Source organism: Stigmatopora nigra, chromosome 7 (assembly GCF_051989575.1).
Source record: "Stigmatopora nigra isolate UIUO_SnigA chromosome 7, RoL_Snig_1.1, whole genome shotgun sequence".
Lineage (NCBI taxonomy): Eukaryota > Metazoa > Chordata > Actinopteri > Syngnathiformes > Syngnathidae > Stigmatopora > Stigmatopora nigra.
In genome coordinates this window covers 7,097,136-7,120,746 of record NC_135514.1, presented here as the reverse complement: position 1 = coordinate 7,120,746, position 23,611 = coordinate 7,097,136, and the positions used below count along the sequence as shown (strand labels likewise).

Genomic DNA, 23,611 nt, shown 5'->3' with positions numbered 1-23,611 from the left:
TTTATTCCATCAAATAGTACAAAAAACTCCAAAAACAATTACATTTTTTTTTTTTTTTTTAAAAAGTAGTAAGTGCTCATTCCTTCATTTTCAACATCACATTTTCCCACAGCTGATTTCAGGTGAAAGTCGAACTACGCCCTGGACTGGTTGCCAGTCAGTCGTAGGGCACACATGGAGCGAAACAACCAATGAGAACGCCACCACACTGCCCGTACTGAAGTAAGTAGAATGAACCACTTCACTATCGGTTGGCAAAGAAAATACACTAAAACTTCAAATCAACTGTCGTTTATATTTTGAAAGAAGTTTGCAACATACCGTGCACTAATTACCACTTGAGAAAGCCAACATCCAAAAAACGTTGGGATTAACTGATTTGGATTCCCTTTGGTATACATAATGGTTTGTGTATAACCTTTGGTCATTCTTAATTTTTCCTTTTTAAATGATGTACTCTCTGGTTATATTTTGGGAAAGCATGTTGGTATTTTATGCCATGAATGCATGAAAGCCAAGATTTCAATAAAGGCTAGTCTTATGACTTTAGTATATGTTAAAGCCAACAGTCCTCATTAGACTGCTTTTAAATTGAATCAGCAAATTGGGGCAGTCAATTAGACCAATGACTTTTTCCTTTCTTGCAAAACAACACCTTAAAACAGCAATCCTTATGTTAATTACATCTCATATTAATCTTACTTTGCCTTCTGTCCAGCTGAGTTTCAAAACATTAGGCTATTTTTTTTCTTGTTGTTCCCCCCATCTTACATTTGTATTCCAGTGCTCGAATCAAATTTGCTCTACTATACTAACGCATATTTAACCAAATGATGTGCCACTTCTGAGTGAATTATTGTATGAGCAGCGCCCTCCACTGTTAAAAGGGAAAGTCAACGATGGAACAAAATATCTATCCATCCATCCATCCAATGCAAGTGAGCACACACAATTGAAGTAACACTTGTACTTTGTATTGCAGTTTTCCAATAAGTAAAGAAGTAAAATTTGTTATATATATTATATATATATATTTTTGTATAGTTTCAGTTTGCTAAATCTAATATGCGTGTATTATAATTAGCTAATAAAGAGCGCCACTGAATAAGAACAAAGCAAAATTCACTCCATTGTCTTCCCCATGCTTTTAATATTCATGAATTTTGTAGATTTAAACATACATAAGAGTTATCGAGAAAAAAAGTACTAAAAACATTTCCATATTTAACCTTTGGAATAAAGCACATTGAACTAGATTTCATTTATTGTGCATACCTAAAAACTTTAAAACATATAAAAATTCTATAACATAATTTCAAAGTCTTAAAACATTCCAAAAAAAACAGGACATGCACTAAGGTAAAACAAAAAGGAATCAAAAGTATATTTTTCTATACCTGCTGCCATCGTCTGTATTCTATTAAAAAAACTAAGTTTGCAGCTAATTTAGAAACTGTCTCACATATCAAGGTTTCTTTTTTAAGTGATTAAAACCCAATTTACATTGTCAAAGGGAGAAAAAAGGTAAAGAAGGTATCAGTTATGGGTCAAAATCAGATGGATATGCTGCGACTCCCCACAATCATTGGCCTGAAAAAGATAAAACATAAAATAAATGGTTGAAAGATTTCTATTTGATCCAATTGTCTCAGTTCTTCCACGAATTCATGAGATGAACTTTATGCTAATTAATTTTTCAATTATTAAATTGCATTATTATCATTTAAAATGTAATAATCCAGATAATCCAGTTCAGAAAATGAAGATAAAATTATAACAAAAGTTAAGGTGTAAACATTGGCTTACCAATTGGTCGTGTTTCAGAGCTCAGCAACTCTTGTGTTTCTGTGTGAATATTGAAGAAAAAGTGCTTAGATTTTGAACACTCATATTTCCTGTTGTTTTCTGTCACATTTAAACTCACCATCATCGTCAATATCTCTGAGGACAGCATCAGAAATCCCCCGCAAATTGTTTTGATCCACAATTTTTCTGCTCGGAGCCAATGAGTGGGCCCATTCAGCAGATGACTTCCTTTCAACAATGCTGTGCTGGGGTGACAATAAACTTGGTGTGTTTGAACCGTTGATAATGTCTTCATCACTGTTAACTTCAGTGCTTTCTTGACTTTGTTGGTCCTGAGCTTGTCTCTCATTTAGATTCACTGCTCCCATTTGTCTGCGAGGTGGGACTTCATCGCTGTCAAGGTCTTTCAATGCACCAAGGAAAATATTCATTGAACACCCATAAGGTAGAATCTATACTACTTTAATAATAAAGAAGATATTTTTGCCATAATAAATATGTTTATCATTAAATTAACAATCAGTTATGTTACGAAATTTCAAAAATAAAAATGTACCTTCACTTTCCCCTCCAAGTTTTGCATCAGATACTGCTGGTTCTGCAATAGTAACATAAAGATTACAAATTTGATACAGTATAAGATGTTATTTTTAAGTGTTGATAATCTATAATGCAAAAGAATTTATGACCACACACCTGCAATTGAATCTTGTTTGGCCCTCTCAAAAGACTGGTCCTCTGACATATCTGGGAAGAAATGTTACAAGAAAAAGATTCATAAAGGAAATTAATTCTATTAATGTTTTTCTACCTTTCCTATTGATTTGCAATCAGTTGTAGAATATATTTTTTTAGAAACACAAACCTGTCAAAATTGCAGGTGAATTCTTCTTTGTGGTTGTGTCAAGAGCATCTGCAACAACAGCAATGAGGGGTCAATGTTTAGATTATTATTTTTTACAAGTAATACAGTGTTATCCAAAAGGTTAAGATGATCTCAACAAAATACAAAAAACCAGATAACTATATAGTTGTTGTTTTTACAAAAAAGTTTCAGAATGGTCTAAATATTTTCAAATTGTGACCCCCACAAAAAATACAGTGTTTTCAAATGTGCAAATGAATGGCAATTTGAGGGGAGGGCACCACAAACAATATAATAATAACTGTAAATAATATTTTCGGACAAATCTGGCTGATTATTCTTACCGTTGAGAAAGCTGAGAACATTTTCTCTTCGAGCTATATAAAGAAAAATATATATTAATTGTCAAGTTAGAAAAATATGAGAGAGATCTCTCTTTAATTCTAATATACTTTACCTCTGATTGCAGCTGCCATTATAAGTGGCAGGAGCATAAGCCAACAGCAGACCCTGAAAATAGTAAGAGTTCAAAGTTTAGGTGCAATGTTTCACAGGAATAAATACCAATAAGAATTCATGTATCAATACTCACGGCCTCATTGTTGAAGTCTGTGTCCAACAGCTTCTGTGAGATTTCCACATTGCAACTGGGGCTTTTTATAGGAAGCAAATTGTTCTCCTCCAGTAGACCTTTGCCCCATAATGGGAGATTCAGATTCGACTCCATTGTTTTTGTTTGACAGTGCACGGCTTGACTGAGCAAAGCAGAAGCCACAAAGTTGACAAAGCTACATTCAGAGTATCAATTGAATGGCTTGTATGCAGTAGTTGCTCATATGTGGTTAATGATCTGGGAGAAATGCCCCAGGCTGTTTTTTTCCCTCCTTACCAAGATATATTTTCAACAAAATGCAGAATTCACCTATTGTTCCTTGTTAGAGTAGTCGTACCACTATTGTAAACCGATATATTCGCAGCCAAGACAAAAGTCTTTTTCACGGGTATCTTAATAGACAATAAGCAGTGGTGCGAAGTTGATAAATGTCTAATTCTAATTACATAGATTTTTCAGATAAAATAAAATATACCGTTTATACTACATTACATTATATATCATATTTACACAATTTTTAACCCAGTGGCAGCAGGACTCTGGCTGAACACTACCCCTCTTTTCTTACTTTTAAAATTAATTGATTTAGTATTTTTTGGCTAATGGGTGTCATGCACTGGCCTCGAATGGGCCAATTTGGTGCTACACCCTAACCCAATGATCGGGAACCTTTTTGACAGAGAGCCTTAAACAATTCATATTTTCAAATGTTATTCCTTGAGTGCAATAATATATAGTGTTCAAAGATAAAATTACATGAAAATGTGTGCATTTTTTAGTCATTTCACCACTTTTAAAGTACAAAATTTCAAAGTTCTTTTGACAACATTGTTATGCTGTTGCTAAGAAATGAGAATATGCATGCAGAAGAGTCTAATGAAAAAATGTGATCCTCTCATACCATTTCCATTTTTTACCTCACAGATTTGCAGATCCATATGCAACCATCAAAAGAGCCGCACATGGCTCGCGAGCCATAGGTTTACTACCCCCACCCCAGCCTATGTATCCACAATGTCAATTTTGCAGCAGAAAAATCATGTTTTCTTGTTTGCATTGAATGAAACAAGACACGATTTCTCCCTGCGAACGCCAATTTATGAGTTAAGTAACGCAAGATCATCATTGTTTGAATTTCCATACATTTTGTGAACATTTTGGTGGTGATTTATACGGGTTTTTTTTTCCTCATAGAAATTGTGCTTCTGGTGCAGTTGCATGTCAAAGTGCGTTCTACCCTCTCCAAAAGTGGAAGCATGTCAAGTGGTGAGCGAATCTTATGTTCACCTTCAATGCGACCTGTTGTTGGCGGATGCATCCCCCCCCTAAAAAAAAAAGTCATCGGAAAAAGAAAAGGCAGAGCGCCCCCTGCAGCAAACGGCGCCCGAGCTAAGCTCCTGATCCCAAGCATCGCCATATTGACGTCCCAGCAACGCTGAGAGGTAATCGTATTTGACCACAAATCGTCGTACGTTAGTGACCACCGTTGACCGTTCTACATTCGAAAGGCGACGGGGACCACATAGCGCAGACCCGCCGCGTCTCTGCGGCTACATTCGCCTTTGCGGGGTGTGTTTTTAAGGCGTTGTCAGCCAGTCGCCTCGCCATCCAAGCAGGCTATTCACTCTCCCATGAGCCTGTTAGCGCTAGCACTTTTGAGCTCTAGGAAATACATTTTTCGAAGCTTGTGACTCGGCGAAATATGAATGAAAACATATAAATCGGCGATTCGCTTATGCCGGTGCCAGAGATAGAATATTCCGTGTGCTCACGCCCCCGTGGTGAGCCCTTGTTCTGTTAAATGTGACTTCCAGCCGGCTTTTCCTTGTACACGAGCTAATGCTAATTTGTTAGCAGCTCGCCGGCTTGCCCGGCTAGGCTAACGTTAGCACCTTAGCTGCATTGCACTTGTGCAGGCCGTTGACCAAGCACCGGGCTTTCGCATGTACCCGCCGTGTTCGGTAAAGCGTGAAGCGGGCGAATTGACCACATCCTTCTCCGCAAGGTCTTTGACACAGCATTACGGCATTTGAGTGAATGGTTTGCTTGGCTACATCGAATATATTTGGTCGTTGTGAGCCATGATAGATGGCGAGCGTTAGCTGACTTTACCTCATTGACAGAATTGATTGTAATCAACCTACTTTGTTTCCCCCTTTATAGGAGATATTGTTCGGTTGTTGCCCCCAGTGATGACTGTATTGAACCCTGTATGTCCGGATTAAACTGGTTGGATGCCCCCATTTAACATTCAGGTGAATGGAGTTTCAAATACTTGAATTTAGTTCCTTCCCACTGCAACGTGACAAGATTTTTCAAATATGACAGTCTGTCAAAATGCAATGTCTAGTTTGGAAGGCCACTTCAAACCGAATACAATACAGCAAGAGTTTTGAAAATTGGATAATGGGTTCTTAAGGAATTTATTGGTGAAAAAAATGCTATTCTGGGGTACATTTTTGTGCAATATTGCCTAGCGACAATCTCCCCGTGCAGCCTATATTTAAACAAACTAATTTAAGATTATTTATCAACATATCTCTTTTACCATTCATTTTTCTTCATTTTGCTAGTTAGGGTACCCCATTACCCCAACAGATGTTGGTTACAAGATTTGATTTAGATTCTTTATTTCCTCCAGGACAACGCAAATGGGAAACTGCTATCATTGTCTAGTTAACTCGACTCAAATATAATTATGAATTATTTAATATAGGGGTTTTCCAGAAAAGCAACCTGGGCATCAGGGTAGATTTTTTTAATCAAGCCATCAATTTTTTTGAAGCCATTGATCAATCCAGGATTATAGTTGTGTCATCCTCCTGCATTCTTTTTGTAATTATTAATTTGATAATATTCCCCAAAATGGCAGCTACATGTAATCTTGGTTTTTCTAATACAATAGAATTCTAGATTAGCCTCTTTATTCTAGTTGAAATGACTGCTCTGTGAGTTGTTTCCAGTTCTAGCCACCCTTTTGAAATATATTTTATCTGCTTGCCAGCGTAGTTTTCTAACTTTAGAGGCCTCCCAACCAATCTCCTTTGGATTCACCTGTCACCATCTTCTTGGAGAAAACCTCCCAGGTATTGTGTGAATGTGTACACATTGAAATGTCTTTATTTTTTAATTAATACATGCAGTATGCAGTCTTTTAGCAGCATTTTATTGACTAGTGGAATTTCTAAAGTTAGAGCACCGTTTTATAGACTCATATCATCACGCAACATGGACAGTGTAGTAAATATTTATATATTTAAACATCGTTTCAAATTAGTTTGACCTCCATCCTAAAGAATATTGCGTTACAGAGTGAGCTATATGCTTGAGCATGAATTACATGCTCTCTTACTGTATATTTGGTTTTAGAACTTGACACTACTGAACTGTACTGGAAAAATCAGTATGACTATAGGTCACTTTTTACTTGCTGTCCTCACTGCACCTAAAAAGACTGACCCACTTTGGAGTCCTGATCCATCAGACGAGAATCACTGTTCTACTATATTTGCAGGGAGTGTGCACTTTTCTGACCTTGTTGCAATTTGTCTCGGAATAGGAGATTCCGAGAAGATTCTGTACAGAATATGTCTGGCCCGGTTCCAAGCCGCTCTCGAGTTTACCCTGATGTAAACACACAGAGACCGCGGGAATACTGGGACTATGAGTCCCATGTTGTCGAGTGGGGGTAAGTTAAAGATGGGGCCCTTGAACCTTTTAAGGGTATATGCCAAACGTTGGTGTCATTCATTTCTACATTGTCACCTTTGCAGAAACCAGGACGACTATCAGCTAGTCAGAAAACTCGGTCGAGGCAAATATAGTGAGGTCTTCGAAGCTATAAACATCACAAACAATGAAAAAGTGGTTGTCAAAATACTTAAGGTATGACATTCGGGGGGGGGGGGGGGGGGGTATCAGAGCTGCCAACCTCCGTCGACCCCATTTCAGGAGTACCCTTGTCCCATTTCCGGAATTTAGCCACAGTGATTGGGATTCACGCAAAATCGATATCCGCCAAAGTCGCACAAAGCGAATCATTCGTCAGAACTTGTAACTCGGATGATTCACAATGCACTCCTATTACCAAATTCTTCTGGTTTACAGTGCAGTTGAAGATGATGGCGGAAGCCGTAACAATGGTGTGGATTTCGAGCCATTTAGATTGGAAATTTGGTAATTTTCTGAAATTGTTGCTTCAGAAAGAAACAAAAGTGACAATTTTTTTGGATTTCCGGAGTTTGCATTGCATTTCCGGGTAAACTCCTGAAATTCCGGAGTAGTTGGCAGCTATGGGGTATGAACTACCTTTATAGCAATGTATAATGTACATTTTCTGTAATTGTTACTCTCCTGTGTCTATTAACAGCCGGTGAAGAAAAAGAAAATCAAGAGAGAAATAAAGATCCTGGAGAACCTCCGAGGCGGCCCTAATATCATCTCATTGTTAGATATTGTCAAGGATCCCGTGGTATGTATTTGCACTCCACTTAGGTACCCCTCCCCCTCCAAAAATTGTAATAAGACTTGAAGAAAGCTTTTAACATAATATAACATTTATTAATGAGACAGGTGCTGTTACAGCCTTGCAGAATTGACCTTATATACTATAAACAGTTAACTATTACATTATTATATGGTAGAACACTTTGTGCATTCCATTAGTTTAACATCACCTGCTTAGAGGGTTCAAACATGCATAAACACAACAGTCTTATCACACATGCAAGCACAAGTGATAAGCATACTCCAAGCTAACCAGTTGTACACCCTTGAATGGGAGGTGCCACTTCACCACTTAACTCGGCATCTGTGGTAAACAACGTATATACGTTCCTATGGCGCTAGTCAAATGGGAATTTGTAGTTGAATTTGAAGGGGGAAAAAATCGAAATCTCTAAAAAAGTATCAATGTTAAAACCACATGTTTTGAATGTACTGACATTGGTTTACTCAGTTTCCGAGCTGGCCCTGTTTTAGTTTAAGCCCAAAGCTAGCAAAAAGCCATGTTTTTCATGATATTACAGGAACCTGGTGAGTTGATACGATGCATAGGTCCATGCCGTCTATATCGGACGAGCATTTGATTCTTCTGGCTCTCCCTATTCAAAGTACGTTAGCGCCGAATGCCTAGGGAGTTGCCTCACTACCCATGTCCTTTGTGGTGCGTAGCCCGTTGCTTGGCTTCATCTACGCTTTGAAAAAGATGCAGACTTTATTCTTATTTTATATATTTCTGTCACGACTTTTGATGCTAGGTGAAATGAGGTCCGTTGCTAACACATAATGGTTAACTACATGTTCTCACTTGGCACTCACTTCTTTTTTTGTAGTCCCGAACCCCTGCTCTGGTTTTTGAACATGTGAACAACACAGACTTCAAGGTATGGCTAAATTGACTTTTTGTCTCATTCTTGAACTCAACAGTCGTACATTAGCAAATCGTTTAATTGTATGTTTTTTTTCCCCCCAGCAATTGTATCAAACCCTATCTGACTTTGACATACGGTTTTACATGTATGAAATCTTAAAGGTATGTACCATCATGTGTGAAGGTTCTGTGAATTTTCTTTCTTATGGTGTGTCACTGTAATCTGATCGTTACATGTGTTGTTTAGGCTCTGGATTATTGTCATAGTATGGGCATAATGCACAGAGATGTTAAGCCACACAACGTAATGATCGACCATGAACACAGAAAGGTATCGGCTCACTTCGATACGCCATTCGGTTCATTGTCCTGTTTTGAGTACATCTTTTAGATTTTTTGTTGTTGTTGTACATCTTCAGCTCCGCCTAATTGACTGGGGCTTGGCTGAGTTCTATCATCCAAACCAAGAATACAATGTGCGAGTGGCCTCTAGGTACTTCAAAGGACCTGAACTATTGGTAGATTACCAGGTGAGGAAACCATGTTCCCAAGGGAGGTTTTAAGGACTGCATAATTGTGAATCATAACACCTCTCTTCTCTTCTGCAGATGTATGACTATAGTCTTGACATGTGGAGCTTGGGCTGCATGTTGGCCAGCATGATCTTCAGAAAGGAACCTTTCTTTCACGGTCACGACAACTATGATCAAGTAGGCTTGTAGTAACAGGCGTTTTTAATACAATACAATACAATAAGTTGTTGTAATGTAACATTTCTATTTGTTTGCAGCTTGTGCGAATTGCAAAAGTCCTCGGCACAGAAGACCTGTATGACTACATTGACAAATACAACATTGAGTTAGATCCACGGTTCAATGATATCTTGGGAAGGTAAGAAAAAAAGCTGTCTTTTTTATTATTCAGTGATGACAATGGATTTTTGAAAAAACAGAACCAATTCTTTAGAGCAAAAATTCACCTTTTGTTGTCCTTATTACTCTGTCAGTGTATTTTTGACCAAATATGTTGTAAATAATTATTTTTTACCATCCATTTTGCAAATTATAGTCACATAACACACATCCTATGCAATTTTAACAATACATTTTATTTAAATTTATGCGACTTGCAGCTCCCTTTTCCCACCCCATCCTTGCTTTTTAAACCACACTTTTATTACCTAAATAAAAGCACATGTCCATTTTATTCAAGCATGGGCATATGCTTTTGTTTTTTGATCCTGTGTGCGTGTTGTCAACAGATGTGACACCACACTACTTTTCATGCTTGGGGCTTGACACATTTATTTGGGGTTTCTTAACGCTGATTTTTAGCCAGTGTCACCAACATGCAAACTGCTTTAAAAAGTAAATGACCCCACCAAACGTATATAACTGTCAGCTTTTGCAATGACCACCTTTAGTGACATGGCGCTCCAGCAGCAGTACGTTGTGTGCACTTTGGTCAACGCTGCAATGCGTTATTGATAAGTGCATTGTGAAAATACCTTAATTGTCGGGGTGACACAAATAGGCAGCCGGGTGTGGCCCTAGGATATAGACTGACGCATTGGTTTGTCTTTCCTTTCCCCTTTAGACACTCTCGTAAAAGGTGGGAGAGGTTTGTGCACAGCGAGAACCAGCACCTGGTTAGCACAGAAGCTCTGGACTTTCTGGACAAACTGCTGCGCTACGACCATCAAGCCCGGCTGACAGCCAAAGAGGCCATGGATCATCCATACTTCTGTAAGTGTACTTTTAAATTTTTTTTATTTTTTATTTCAATTTGTTGTTGTTTTGCACTCGACTGCCTGTGTCAGCTGGGCTAAAAAGGGCACAGGTGTGTCAGCTACGCCTTGTGACATGACCTCCGTCTTCTTTCTAGATCCTATCGTTAGAGATCAGGGAAGGGGGGCCACTCCTGGAGGTATAGCAACCGGCTCAACACCAGTCAGCTCCTCAAGTATGATGGCTGGTAGGTTGCGCTTTTCCCAGTCGGGGGATCGTCCCTGGTGTCCGAGCCCAGGTGTAAGCAAGCTTTGTGTGTCTCAGGCATCAGCTCAATGACCTCCTCGCAGCCGCTGGCAAACATCGCTGGATCACCCGTCATCTCAGCCCCCAACACTCTGGCCACACAAGTCCCTGCAGCCACTGGGGCCCAGCCCTGAGGGTCCCCCTCCCTTCCCCATCGCCCCTAGTCCTGTGTTTATGTGTGCTCATGGCCACATCCTGCCTAGTTCTCTCTGTGGCCCCAGTGCCACAGTCCCCCTTTTTATGTCGACAATAACAAAGATTTAAATTGCTTTTCACATTCATTTATATTTTGACACCTGGACTTGACAGAACACGTATTATTACACCTGTCAGGATTATTAGAATTAATTTGGGTGTTATTTGACAATTCTAATAAGATGTAGACCTGAAGAGAATGGATAATAAAATTTATTTTGTATGTTCCAAATATACAGTCTTGCTTGAAACTGTTTTGATGCGGGATCCTGCTGTGCGACACTGTGAACCTCCCTACGACTTCACGCGGCCGTCAGGACTCCGGTGTGCCCGGTGCTGTGCACGCACAACACACATTGCTACGTGCAGGAGTTGTTGGTCTTCTGAAGTTGTTAGATGCTATTATTCAAGAATTGGACTTTTGTAGATATTCTACAGTGACTGTCAGGTTGCATGCACCCAATGCTGAATATCACAGGGTCGATAGTTTGCCAATTTTATGTTAAGTTCACTTCTGTACGTATATGTATGTGTTCATGTTTGTTTTTTTATGAAGTCTCTTACAAATGATTTTGATGACATAGACAATTTTGTAACTTTTTGTTTTATGTTGGGAAGAGTCATCACCTACAGAAAACAACTTAAAAAAATAAACAGTTTAAACAGGGATTTCCACGTGCCGTGTTTTTGAGTATAATCTTCCCTTAATTGTAACTCCGATACACAAATGTTTTTCAACACACTTGGTTGGATAGTTGCAAAACAAAATCACAGGTCAATTGCTACTAGTCTAAAACACATTTTCATTCAATAACTGGTTTGGCAAAACCGTGGACTGGTATTCATCGTCAATCCTTTTACTATGTTGTGAATCGACATTGCAAACAAGTTTAGCATTTCCCAAATTGCAGTTAAATATGTATTTATGACTTGAGTCTTGCTAATAAAAAACAATACAATGAATCAAGTTATCCAAAGATCAATGTAAGGCACTTGAGTATGAACGTCAATCTGCAGTCTTATCAATTACCCACTCAAAGTAATACTATAGCACTCGAATCAATGTAAGTAAGATTAATATTTGTTCAGCCAGTGCATGCCACTAACTGGATTGAATGTTAATTATTGTTGCACTGCATATAAAATTTCACAACTATAATTTCTCCTATACAAAGATCCTGACAGTAAATGTTAAAAAAATGTTTGTAATAATTATAAAAATCATTACAATAATATTAATATTGTAGTTGAATTATTAGTTTCTGGTTTCCTGTTTGAGAATATGACACATTCATGTGCGTATGAAATGTAGGAAATTGTGAAACTCAAGTAAGAGCATCAAGTAATTACGCACAGGTTGAATGCATTTAACATTAAGTAGTAAAATGCAATATTTTACCCTGCATTTTCACAATTGTTTGTGAATGCAACTAAACATTTGAATCGGTGTTTCTTGTGTTAGGTTTATGCACCCAGCAGACACTGAAGGCATCTGGTCGCAACACGCAAAGGCACGCCCGGTCTGCTTGTAGCTGTCTGTGTATGTTGGAAAGTTTACCAAGTTTGCAGCACTGTGCAGGCATCAAACCTGCCTTGCGGAATAAACATGGGCAAGTGTGGCCTCGTCGCAATTGTTGTAGCAGTGCTATCTGCACTATTAGGTGAGAGGATAGTCAACTTAAGGTAAAACACAACTATATTCCACTTGAATTCCATTTTACCATGTCGGTGATATGCGCTCTTCCCTTCTTCACATGAATTTGTAAATAATGAAAGAAAAAGGTCCCTCGCTACTCGAGAGCTGTTCAACCAACACCTTTCCAACTGTGTGCCACTGAAGAATATGAGTAAGCAAACGCACCATACATTTATTATAATATCGCCAGAAAACAAATACTCTAAATGTGCTCCTCTTGCAGATGATGGTTCAGAAGATATTACTGTGTTTGGGGATGGACTGGCCTTTGTTAGCACCGTAAGTATTTGAGTGAAAAGTTGCACAGACATTCTATCCCATTTAAGCATTGAAATGTATTGGGTTAGATTCAGAGTTGATATGGTCAACTTCAAAGTGCAATACCACAATGATAAGAGGGGGTCAACGTGGCTCATTCACTTCTGAAATCTGCTGACCTGCCTTCAGAGCCAAATATGTGTAGAAGCTTATTTAAAATATTTGGTATGGATTAGTTTTAAGTTTCGACAACGCGAGGGAGAACTGATTTTGTTATTGTTGTTGAGCTAGCTTCACCAGTGACAAGATGTAACATTCGGGGGCCGCAGAAATTTTGTTTCAAAACATGCAACAACATATTAGCAATTAATTTTTCATTTAATTCAGAAATATGTCTATTCCCTAATTATGCAAAATAACGAAGAACACAAGTAAGTGGCTTTGATCAAATGATACATCAGTCATAATTTTTGTCTCCAATCGTTTTCTTATTTACAGGGTCTTAAATATCCTGGAATGCCCCCGTCAGATGCTCCCGGAAAGATCTTGCTTCTTGATCTGAATGACTCTCGGAAGAAGCCAGTGGAGCTGCGTATGCCCAGAAATTTTGACCTTGAGACGTTCAACCCTCATGGCCTCAGTGTCTACACAGATCCAACTGGTAGGAGCAGGCCTGCCTTAAATTGTCAAAGATTAATGTATAGTAGACATATCTTATCGCTTTTTTTTGCATGGGTGTTACGGTTAAGTTATGTATGTGTACAAACCTGTTACCTAGCTAAACCTTTTCAAACCCCTCCCCTAGGTGTGTCTTTATTATTCCTAGTATTATACATTGCAGCATTGTATTCATTTTTTACTTAATCCATTAGAGCAGTGGCATCCAAACTACAATCAGTGGTTCAAAACCAGTCTGCCTCCAAGCTCTTAATGGCCTGCAGCAAATAATGAAAATATCATGGAATATGGCCCGCACAAGACGCCTGCATTCAGCCTAAACTAGACTTATCATCAGCTTTGACATTAGGTGGAGGTAGTCCAAACCCCATTGATAGGTGGTTTGCAGTGATTGGGTCAAAATTGGACATCTATAACCGGCAATGAACTCATATTTAAACTACATATTCATACCCAATATTTTTTTACCTGATTCTGGTCAACGATTTAATCAGTAAAAGTGGAAGGATTTCAAGTTTTCCTTGGCAACATTAGATTTTTTTTCTTGAAGCGGACCTCAAAGAGTAAGGTTTAGACTCCCTTGCGTGAAGACAGGCCTTTGTTGTCCAAAATTTAACATTGTAGTCTTGTGACAACCAAAAATGTGATGCCCACACATGGATGCCATTTCATAGGACGCTAAAATTGTGGATTCATTTCAAGAATGCTTAACATTGCCAGTAAGTTATCAATCATACTATGAGGCTTAGTTATTGTCATGAAAGAATTTGAAGCAGGGTTACTTCTTTACATTCTAGCACAATGCTTTATCCTTTTTAGAGGGCATAGTGTACCTGTTTGTTGTGAATCATCCTCATCACAAAAGCCAAATCGAGTTGTTTACATTTGTTGAAGAGGAATTTTCTCTGATGCATGTCAAGACCTTCAACCACGAACTTCTTCATAGGTACATATTTTATGAAACCAACTTAAATTATTAGTTTTTAACAAGTATAATTTCAGAATCAACTGTAGTTCTTATAAATATTTTTTTTTCCTATGCTTTTCCTAGTGTGAATGATATTGTGGCTTTGGGAGTGGATCGTTTCTATGCCACCAATGATCACTATTTTTCGCATACACTACTTAAAACCATCGTGGAGCCTCTTCTTTCTCAACCATGGACTAGCGTTGTGTATTACGGTCCAGACACAGTCAAAGTTGTCTCTGAAGGATATTACATGGCGAATGGCATCAATATCTCGCCGGACAAAAGGTTAATAAGTTATTCAAGAGCTTTTCATCTTAGTCATGTTGTTGTTTTAATTGTGTATCCTTTGGTTTTGACCAGGTATATATATGTGATGGATTTATTGGACCATAATGTTCATGTTTTGGAGAGGAAAGTCGACAATGCCTTGGCCTTTGTCAAGGTAAATCTTCCCAAAAGAAAAATTGACTTAATTATATTTTGGATGAAATAGCTTCAGAGTGATATTTAAACGGTATCATTTTTAACAGTAATTTTGTCTTTTGATTTCAACAGGCTGTAGCGGTGGGTTCACTTTGTGACAACATTGAAGTTAACCCTGAAACAGGGGACCTATGGTTGGGCTGCCATCCCAATGGATGGAAAATTTTCAACTTTGACCCTAAAGACCCACCTGGATCAGAGGTTTGCATGCTAAATTTGACCAATATTTGATTCACAATAGCCCTTCATAAACTATAATTAATTCATCATAACACATATGATGGTTGTGTCCTCCAGGTCATAACGATTAAGAACATTCATTCAGAAGAACCTGTAGTGACACTGGTGTATGCTGACGATGGGAACGTAATTTTTGGCTCCTCCGTAGCTACGACTTATGCAGGAAAACTGCTCATTGGGACAGTGTTCTATAAAACATTGTGCTGTGATTTAGACTAGGCAATGATAATAAGTGCACTTAACTAACAAATAGGAGACATTAGTTGAATCAGATGAATAACGCAAGACTGTTTTGTTTTTACAGACTTAGACATATATTCATTTTAGTGTTCCTTTTAAACAAGTTTCTGATACCACTGGTAAGAGATGCAAAGATTTACAATAGTTTGGACCAAATGAAGAAAAGGGAAATAAAATATGATTGTCATTAAAGTCCTATAAACTACTTGGAAATGAAATGTGTTGATAAATCAGTGTGAAATAGTGCCTTATTGTCCCAAAACATGCAGAACAGTTCAATGTACTGATTAAGAAATCTTTACCCCTTTTCATCTTTATCAAGTAACACATCTTCTTCCACTTTAGAAATGATAAACCGATTTACACAGTCATTTGGCTGCACACTGGTTCCCTGTGTGCTTTCTGAGGTTGGCACAGTAAATATAATGCCGTCGTTTGGTAAACCATTCTTCCCTTTAGATTCGATGAATTCATCTTGGGCTTTCACACACTCTGCTGTATCTCCCGTTGTAGAGTTTTCTTGGCAGGCATCGCTCTTTGGGGTTATGAACACCTCTGGGAATCTGGGACAGGTTGGCACAGTAAATATAATGCCTTCGTTTGGTAAACCATTCTTCCCATTACATTCGATGAGTTCATCTTGGGCTTTCACACACTCTGTTGTATAGTTTTCTTGGCATTCATCACTGTTTGGGGTTATGAACACTTCACTAATGCTCTTCAGGTATCTGTGTCGTGGCGAGTGGTCCAGCGTTTCGATGCTGATGGCTCCGATATCACTGCAGCTCTTGGATCGATTGAAAACGTCATTGACACTTGGTTTTGCTTGCAATCCGATTTCCTTGATAACAGTACTGTAGTCATTGTCTTTTTGCGATAAGAAGCTAAAAATATCGATAACCCTGGGCCTCTCCACGTCTGAATTGGGGGTATCTTCTTCAGACTCTGGTTCGTCGTCGTAGGAGGGGCGCCGTTTTCGTCTGTTCTTGAACACCTTGTGAGCTTTCACGACCATGTTTACATTCCAGCTGAAGAATAGAGACAGCCACGCCAGGCCCATGTAGATCCAAATCTCTGCTAACACCTTGTATAACCTCGGATAGTCAATGTTTGGATTCACCCCTAAAAGGAAGGTGCAGATGTTAAATTAAAAAAAAAAAAAACAGTAATCCCTCGATTATCGCGATTAATGTAGACCAGACATGGCCGCGATAAATGAAAAACCGCGAAATAGGGTCACCCCTATTTAAATAAAACTTCAGTGTTGTGCGATATTCGAGGGAATACTGAAATATCAGAAACAAATTAATGCTAAAAATATAAAAAGTCTACCTGCAACGTAATCTCCAAAACCAACAGTTGTAAGGGTGATGAAAGAAAAATAGAGGCCTTCCAAGTAGCTCCATCCTTCCAGGGACATTAAAACAAGTGGAGGGAACACCAAGTGCACCAAAAGCCCCCATAACAAAAAAATAGCTGTGCAAATAAGCTGGATACGTTTCTGGTAATAAGAAGAAAAGTGAGACATTTTGAAAAATTAGGATCTGGATTTGAAAACTTTACCACGCCTACAATCGTAGGTAGCTTGGAATAGGTGTTGTATCTTACCACTGGCACATTTCTGCGGATGAGAATCTGGGACAAACGCTTTGCCCGGTCTCCAAAGAATGAACCCAGTTTACTTAGCCACACCAGACACAGTGGAATGCCGCACAAACCATAAATGATGCAGAATACTTGACCCCCTTTAGTTTTGGGGGCAACATTACCATATCCTGTGGAATACAATAACAATATATTTTTTTTCATTTTTCTCATTTAAATATAATCCATTCATTGTGTACATTACAGCAGAAAGAATCTAGTTTAATACATTAAAAAATGTATTTCAAGAAAGTTTAAGTATTTTTTCCAACCTTGACTAAACAGAGGACTCTCTTAATGACATGCAGATAGTGCCTTTATATCTTGTCATTTTTTTTTTTTTTTTTACAATTTTTTAAGCTGATTTATGCAGTGCATCTGGATGTTGGGCTAGGATTAGGAAGACATTCATTTTGAAAGCCATTTTGAGACAGTGCTTCAACAGCGTATTGAATAGCATCTTTAGCCCAAACATAGTTTTGCACCCACGTTCAACGAAAAAAAAGTGTTTTACACATAAGTGTAAAATGTTTCGCCTCACTAAGAAAACTTAACATTGTGAAGGAGGAGGCGCTTGTTTTCTTTGCGCTTTTAGTGCTAACTGTTATATTTGCAGTACTTGCAAAGAGAATGTTGACATCAATTTCAAGTGTGGTGTCACTGGAAGATGAAATAATGAATACACGAACCTATTGTTGTGACAATGGTTGCTGCAAAGATGACAGAGTTTCCCCAGTCCCATATTTTGTGATATTTGTCCCCAGTGATCAGCACACCTTGGCCTGCAGCTTCTGAAACTACCTGGAAGGGATTAAAAAATACATTTGACAAAATAAGGACACAAATCTACTATTAAACATTTTGAATAATAACTCATTGCACCCTCCTTCTGCAGTTACTGTTCGCTGGGATAGGCTCCAGCACCCCTTGTGATAAGCAGTTCAGAAAATTGATGAATACATTTTCTAACTTTAAACAAATATATATGTAAGGCAAATATGTACATCTTGTCCATCAAACCACCTATTCCGATAAAACAATGATTTATTTAGAATTAGTGAGAAAATAAATTGCCAGTGTTGTCATAAAGTCTGACTGTCGTTCACATCTTGCATTGCATTTAAATTTGGAAGATATAGTTTAACAATGCACATTACGGAGTAAAAAAAAATCAATACTTTGTTTTTTTCTGCTAACCGCTTTAGTCGCTTTTGTACATACTCATTTATTATGTTGACTTCTTATTAATTATGACTTATTTATTGTTTATTTATCTGTTCGTTTGTTGTTTTTTTTGCACTTCCCTACTTGATTTACTATTTAATGATTACTTGTTTGTTTGTTGTTGTTATTTGTGCACTTCGTGGTGAAACTTTAGATGTCATTATACTTGTATAATGACAGTATAATCATTTAATTAAAAAAAAAAGCACCGTGAAAGAAGACACACACCTTGACGGGACATTCCATTAAAATATGTGTCATTGGGTACAGGTTTGTGCATTATTATTACATTATTCCGATCTTTCGAGGCTTTTATTTACCATAAAACTACGTTTGATTATGTTTCGTGTATCACCGTTTTGTGTTTTCATCTTGAGACTAAACGGAAAAGGAGCTACTGCACGCGAAAACTTGTTCAACAGGTCAATTATCAAATCAAGTAAATTAAGTAAACATCCACGACACGTACGCGAGTTTGTTCATTGATCATAATATGACAATTTTTCCCTTGGATGTCAACGATGTGGTAACGATCGTCCCTACCTTTAGTATTTCTTCAAGATCTTCTTTCCCAAGGCATGGATATCTCTTCAAAACCTGTTCTTTTTCAAAAATGTATTTGTTCTTGGCTATTTCCCAGTTGGGCTCCTCCAGAATTTGGAATATCGCCCCTCCAATGGACAGATAAAAGATGATGCACGATGTTAAAATCGGACCGTGATCAGCCATATTCAAGTCATCCTTTTTTTCCCCCTTAAGCGACACGTTCCTTTTTCAACGTTCTTCCTGGATTGGACAACAAAAAACTTCCTGGGCGCACCACCATTGCGTAATAGCTACTCACTCTACCTGGTTGTTGTAGCGGGTGATTGGTTAAAAATATGCGAAGAAAAACTAAATTTAGTAATTTAAAACAGAGTGAGGTGGTTTTATATTGTTATGTTTGACATTGTGTGACTGATGGTATAGTGCAGGTGTTGGGAACCTATGGCTCGGGAGCCATATGTGGCTCTTTAAATGGATACATATGGCTCTCTGCTAATCTGTGAGGTCAGCTGTGACAAAAATAAGCAGTGTTGAAGATGAATGAATGCATTTTTGTGATGTAAAATATTTTTCACACAACTGAAAAGATCTATAATTTTATGCATGAGCTTTTATAGTATGTTTATTGCAATGCTGATGCACGTGCATTGGCATCATATGATTTATGGTACAATGTAACAATGTATTTTAGGAAACCTTTAAAAAATTATATAAACACAATATACTACACTAGAGTAAGAAAGAGTACAGTTGATAGTCAGCTACACGAGTGACAGTTGCCCTTATCTTCTTTTGCCCATGAGCAAAAAAATGTGCAAGGGTCTACTACCAATTCCAGTACATAGGGTGGATCCACACTTCTATGCTTGATAATACTGCAATTTCATTGTGAAAGTGATATACTTATAAAGTTTACTATTGACTGTTGTTAACTATTTTTTAACTCAATTGACTTTTTTTGGTTATTATTATAATATTTGTGTTTGATAATATTGATGCCATTATTATTTGAAATGAATTGAACATGTTTTAAGTAAATAAAATGTTTATAAAAGCTTAACAACATTTATATGAGTAAAAACAGATCCACTATGATATGTTCACAAAAGGTGGACACTATTTAAATGTATGCCTTATAAATGATTAACCATAATATTCGTTTGAAACCAAAATAATGTTATTATATACATACTCAATTTTGCATGTAAAACCGAAAGTAAAAATATTTAAAAAAATAAATAAATACATTCCTGCAGGTTTTGGGGTGAACCCTTTAAAAGCGCATGCGCAAACCCTTTGTTTAGGAACTCCTTTACCTGTCACTACGTCATTTGACAAAAAAAAATATATCCATAAACATAAATATATAAGAATCTGTGAGATTTTTGTCCCGAGTGTATCACAAAATGCTTAAACTGACGTCAGTGTGAAAAAGTTGGAGTTATTATTAATGACACTGTGACTCCACCCGGTTTTGCTTGATCATTGCATCTGCGTCATCGCCTCCGTGGAAACCTGCTTGACTGCCCCATGTGAAGGGAAACACCGGAACTTATGTCTTCTAGGTCCTCACTAAACATGGCGTCTACACATCTTCCAAACAAATCATCGCTCCGGTAAGTAATCTTCAATCTTTCTACCCTTAAAAAATACATAAACTAAAGTTTTCCATCCTGTCTGTTAGTTCCAGCTGTAGTTTGTTGACTACTGCCGATGCACTATGTAAGAGCATCATCTGATATATTCCTCACATTAATAAAATAACACAAATTAAACACTATTACGAGCGTCAACAATACCAATTCACATATTATTATATTTTTTACAGTGCAACCTCTTGCATACTAACTATTACAACCTCATCAACGTTCAGAATACTTCTTTTATTTCATTAAAAAAAAGGCCAATAACATTGGTGCATGAGATGATTCAATGTTCAAAAATGGTACACTATTTATTTTGCACCTGATCATTAATATTGTTACCACTTAAAAGTTTGTAACAGTATCATTTCTTGCTTTTTCATGTTGCACTTGCCCTCCTGGATGTGGATATCAACGTGATGTGAGTATCTTTTACCTTTGAAATGTTGTATATGGAGATATGATTATAGAAAAATTCAATGTCCAATTTATGGTTACTGTTCATGTGGAAATATCAAGTATTGTCTTTTGATGAGGTGAAACTTATGACACTGTAAGCAAGTACAAAAGCGGCAATATGACATTTCTTCACTTTCTAGATGCAGGGGTGGGGTCACCAAATCACCCCGAGACATGTGGACGCAAACACATCTTTATCTTTTAAGAACACACACTCTCAAAATGCGTTACATTTCAGTATTTGCTAGGAAATGGCGGGAGATTCCTTCACTCTTGTGGCAAGCCTTATCTTTTATTTTGTCCTTTTTAAAATGTATTTAAAAGACAACCTTTTTTGGGGCCAGTTTGGTTTAAATGGTGGTCACTTGCATCACTATAGAGATTTATGATGGTAAATTCTGTATATAGTGTAATAGTGTTTTCCACTATTCCCATAATTGTTTTATGATACGAATTTGAAGACAAACTGTAATGCTGGACAATTTTGTCAAAAAAAAAAGAACTGAAGACTAATGAAGATAAGTGTCCGCTAGGTGGCAGCACTCGTACAAATATAAGCCAGTAGAAGTAAACATGGATGAAGAAAAAGGCCATGTGTATTTGCAGTGCAATGTTTCATGAGATTTTATTCTATTTTCCTACTTTTATTTTTGTGAGACTTTTCAGTTAGAAAGGCTATATGGAGCAATATTCACCCTGTAGTGTTTTTGACATATATAGGAGCACTATTAGTTAAAATGAGTACATTTGATGGCTGAATATGAACAAAAAGTACACGCATTCTCATAAAACAGGCTTGATACAAGTTCACGATCACAACAAACCATGACCAAAGATGTCTGTTCGCTGACTAGGGCGGCAACATTCTTGCGTTATGAATTCTTCATGATATAACAGTGCCTCATGAATATTGATGTGCCGTTGCTATCCCATTAGTGCTCCGCAGAGCTCAGGGCAGGAGCACAAACAAAAACCCTTGGTGGCCCAGCTTCTGTGCACGCACTCAAGATTCATATTTTGCAAACCTTTTCCATGCGCCGTGTAGCTTTACATAAGATGCTGGAGGGATGCGCTCTATGATGTGTAACATGCATCCAGATGCAGTGCTGAAAGGGGGATGATTTGGGCGGATGCACTATAGGACTTTATTACGTAATCACTGAATGACGGAGCCAGGGAGGGATAAAGATGTTCCAAACAAACATAGTCGTTTCCCCACCCCCACCACTTTGCAATCTACTGAAGCTGAAGGACCCACTGCATCATCATACGCGTGCCATTTCGAGGGAGAGCAAACGAAGAAACAAAACGAAGGGCATATGCCACTTTTTTTAGGGTGTGTCTAGCATATGAGTGTGTGACTGCGATCTTGTCTCTGTGAGTCTATGGTTCCAGTCTGGAATTGTCTCAGGGGAATGTGGGTCTGTGAGTGCCGCTCCTCCCCTCCTGGTTGTGTCTCCACTTGCTCTCCTGGGTCCAGCACAACACCTGCTCCTTGCATCAGTGAACGACAGTCTCCTAAGCAACTGAATTGTTTCTTACGCCCATTGTTTTTTTTCCTCTCCAACCTGAACATGACCAAGTGAGATGAACAAAACAAATAAACCAAATATTTGACCTCTCTACCATGGCAAGATAGTCGGGTGTTTTCCGGGAATGCGTTAGTTAATGTTTAACACCAGCTTCAACGTTGGGATGTGGTATCATTTTGCTCTGTGACTAAAGTCTACAAGAAAAGACTGACTTTTTCTCGTATGCTGGAGTAGAGGTATTTTTCTGGGGGCTTTCTTCTTAGGACTGATGAATTTCAGATCTTTGGACTAAAAGGATCACCTTTTTATTGGTAGGATGTTTGTTTGAATAGTTCACGCCGCGGGGCGTACCACATGAACTTGTCTGTTTGAGACAAAGGTGATGGTGTCTGAGAGGAATAATGAATCCCTTCATTACCCCCCTTCACACCCACCCGCTGCCTATCAGCCGTATGGCATTAATGGGGTCAGGCAGATGGGTGGGCTCCATAAGACGGCTTGAATATGTGTACACATTTATGAATGTGTTTGTTTTGAAATTTGAATTAATGGTGGTGCTGGTGGGTCTTAGGGGGTGGTGGTCTGCTCTTAACCTTCGTCCTATGTGTAAATGCCTTTTAGCTCTTGGGATAGGTGATTGTGTCCAAATAGTTGGTTTGGTGTAGCATTTTTTAGTGTCGTTTAAGACCTTTTTGTCATTTAAATCTAAAACAAATATTCCACATTGCCCACTAAGGAAATAAAACTGCTTGATTTATCGACAGTGAGCAAAAGATATAAATTGAATAGGATAAAATTAAGTATATGTAAACACACACTTTACTCTGTTTTACAGTGTTTTATAATGACACATTTGGACTTTTAGTTGCTCGGGGAGTTGGAATTGGGACACTGACCGTCCTTTAGGGAGTTTATGTTTTCCAATTTAGTGAGTTTTCTGCAGTTACCGTAATTTTGTTTCAACGTTCTAAAACGTGCATCGGATGTTAATGCCTAATTTGTCCCAACTTTTTCTGTGATTAACTGTCCACTAATTATTTCTGTCTACCCCACCTCTTGATCAAATAATTCAGGGATTGAGTTCATCACACTCACAACACTAATGAGTGGTCATG

The 23,611-nt window shown here is 38.0% G+C and overlaps 4 protein-coding genes across 8 annotated transcripts; 2 read left to right on the top strand and 2 right to left on the bottom strand.

Annotated features, from left to right (window-relative positions):
• Positions 1–1,246: 1,246 nt before the first annotated feature.
• LOC144199117 (uncharacterized) lies at positions 1,247–3,618 on the bottom strand. The gene is made up of 9 exons (XM_077720523.1): positions 3,264–3,618; positions 3,129–3,181; positions 3,016–3,048; positions 2,672–2,719; positions 2,503–2,553; positions 2,363–2,404; positions 1,925–2,209; positions 1,807–1,845; positions 1,247–1,590 (listed from the first exon to the last, which is right to left on the bottom strand). Exons 1-9 carry the CDS (start codon positions 3,311–3,313, stop codon positions 1,583–1,585), a joined length of 609 nt encoding a protein of 202 aa, XP_077576649.1. The 5' UTR covers positions 3,314–3,618; the 3' UTR covers positions 1,247–1,582.
• A 952-nt stretch (positions 3,619–4,570) lies between these two features.
• Positions 4,571–11,552, top strand: LOC144199549 (casein kinase II subunit alpha). Of its 5 annotated transcripts, none has more exons than XM_077721267.1 (15): positions 4,571–4,726; positions 5,448–5,539; positions 6,294–6,370; positions 6,844–6,972; positions 7,058–7,169; positions 7,654–7,755; positions 8,618–8,668; positions 8,758–8,817; positions 8,903–8,986; positions 9,075–9,185; positions 9,264–9,365; positions 9,446–9,546; positions 10,252–10,400; positions 10,540–10,629; positions 10,707–11,552. In XM_077721267.1, the coding sequence occupies exons 2-15, from the start codon at positions 5,519–5,521 to the stop codon at positions 10,820–10,822; spliced, it is 1,305 nt and encodes a 434-aa protein (XP_077577393.1). In that variant the 5' UTR covers positions 4,571–4,726; positions 5,448–5,518; the 3' UTR covers positions 10,823–11,552. The 5 variants fall into 5 exon arrangements, with proteins under 5 accessions (XP_077577393.1, XP_077577396.1, XP_077577394.1 ...); XM_077721270.1 differs by having other exon boundaries at positions 4,650–4,726; positions 6,289–6,370; XM_077721268.1 differs by having other exon boundaries at positions 4,707–4,853.
• A 767-nt stretch (positions 11,553–12,319) lies between these two features.
• On the top strand, positions 12,320–15,653 carry LOC144199811 (serum paraoxonase/arylesterase 2-like). The gene is made up of 9 exons (XM_077721681.1): positions 12,320–12,566; positions 12,660–12,730; positions 12,803–12,858; positions 13,336–13,498; positions 14,335–14,461; positions 14,567–14,770; positions 14,846–14,927; positions 15,041–15,169; positions 15,266–15,653. Exons 1-9 carry the CDS (start codon positions 12,490–12,492, stop codon positions 15,425–15,427), a joined length of 1,071 nt encoding a protein of 356 aa, XP_077577807.1. The 5' UTR covers positions 12,320–12,489; the 3' UTR covers positions 15,428–15,653.
• Positions 15,428–19,094, bottom strand: LOC144199810 (potassium channel subfamily K member 5-like). Its single transcript, XM_077721680.1, has 5 exons — positions 18,860–19,094; positions 17,782–17,893; positions 17,057–17,223; positions 16,781–16,949; positions 15,428–16,570 (listed from the first exon to the last, which is right to left on the bottom strand). Exons 1-5 carry the CDS (start codon positions 19,043–19,045, stop codon positions 15,747–15,749), a joined length of 1,458 nt encoding a protein of 485 aa, XP_077577806.1. The 5' UTR covers positions 19,046–19,094; the 3' UTR covers positions 15,428–15,746.
• Between the last annotated feature and the right edge of the window lie 4,517 nt (positions 19,095–23,611).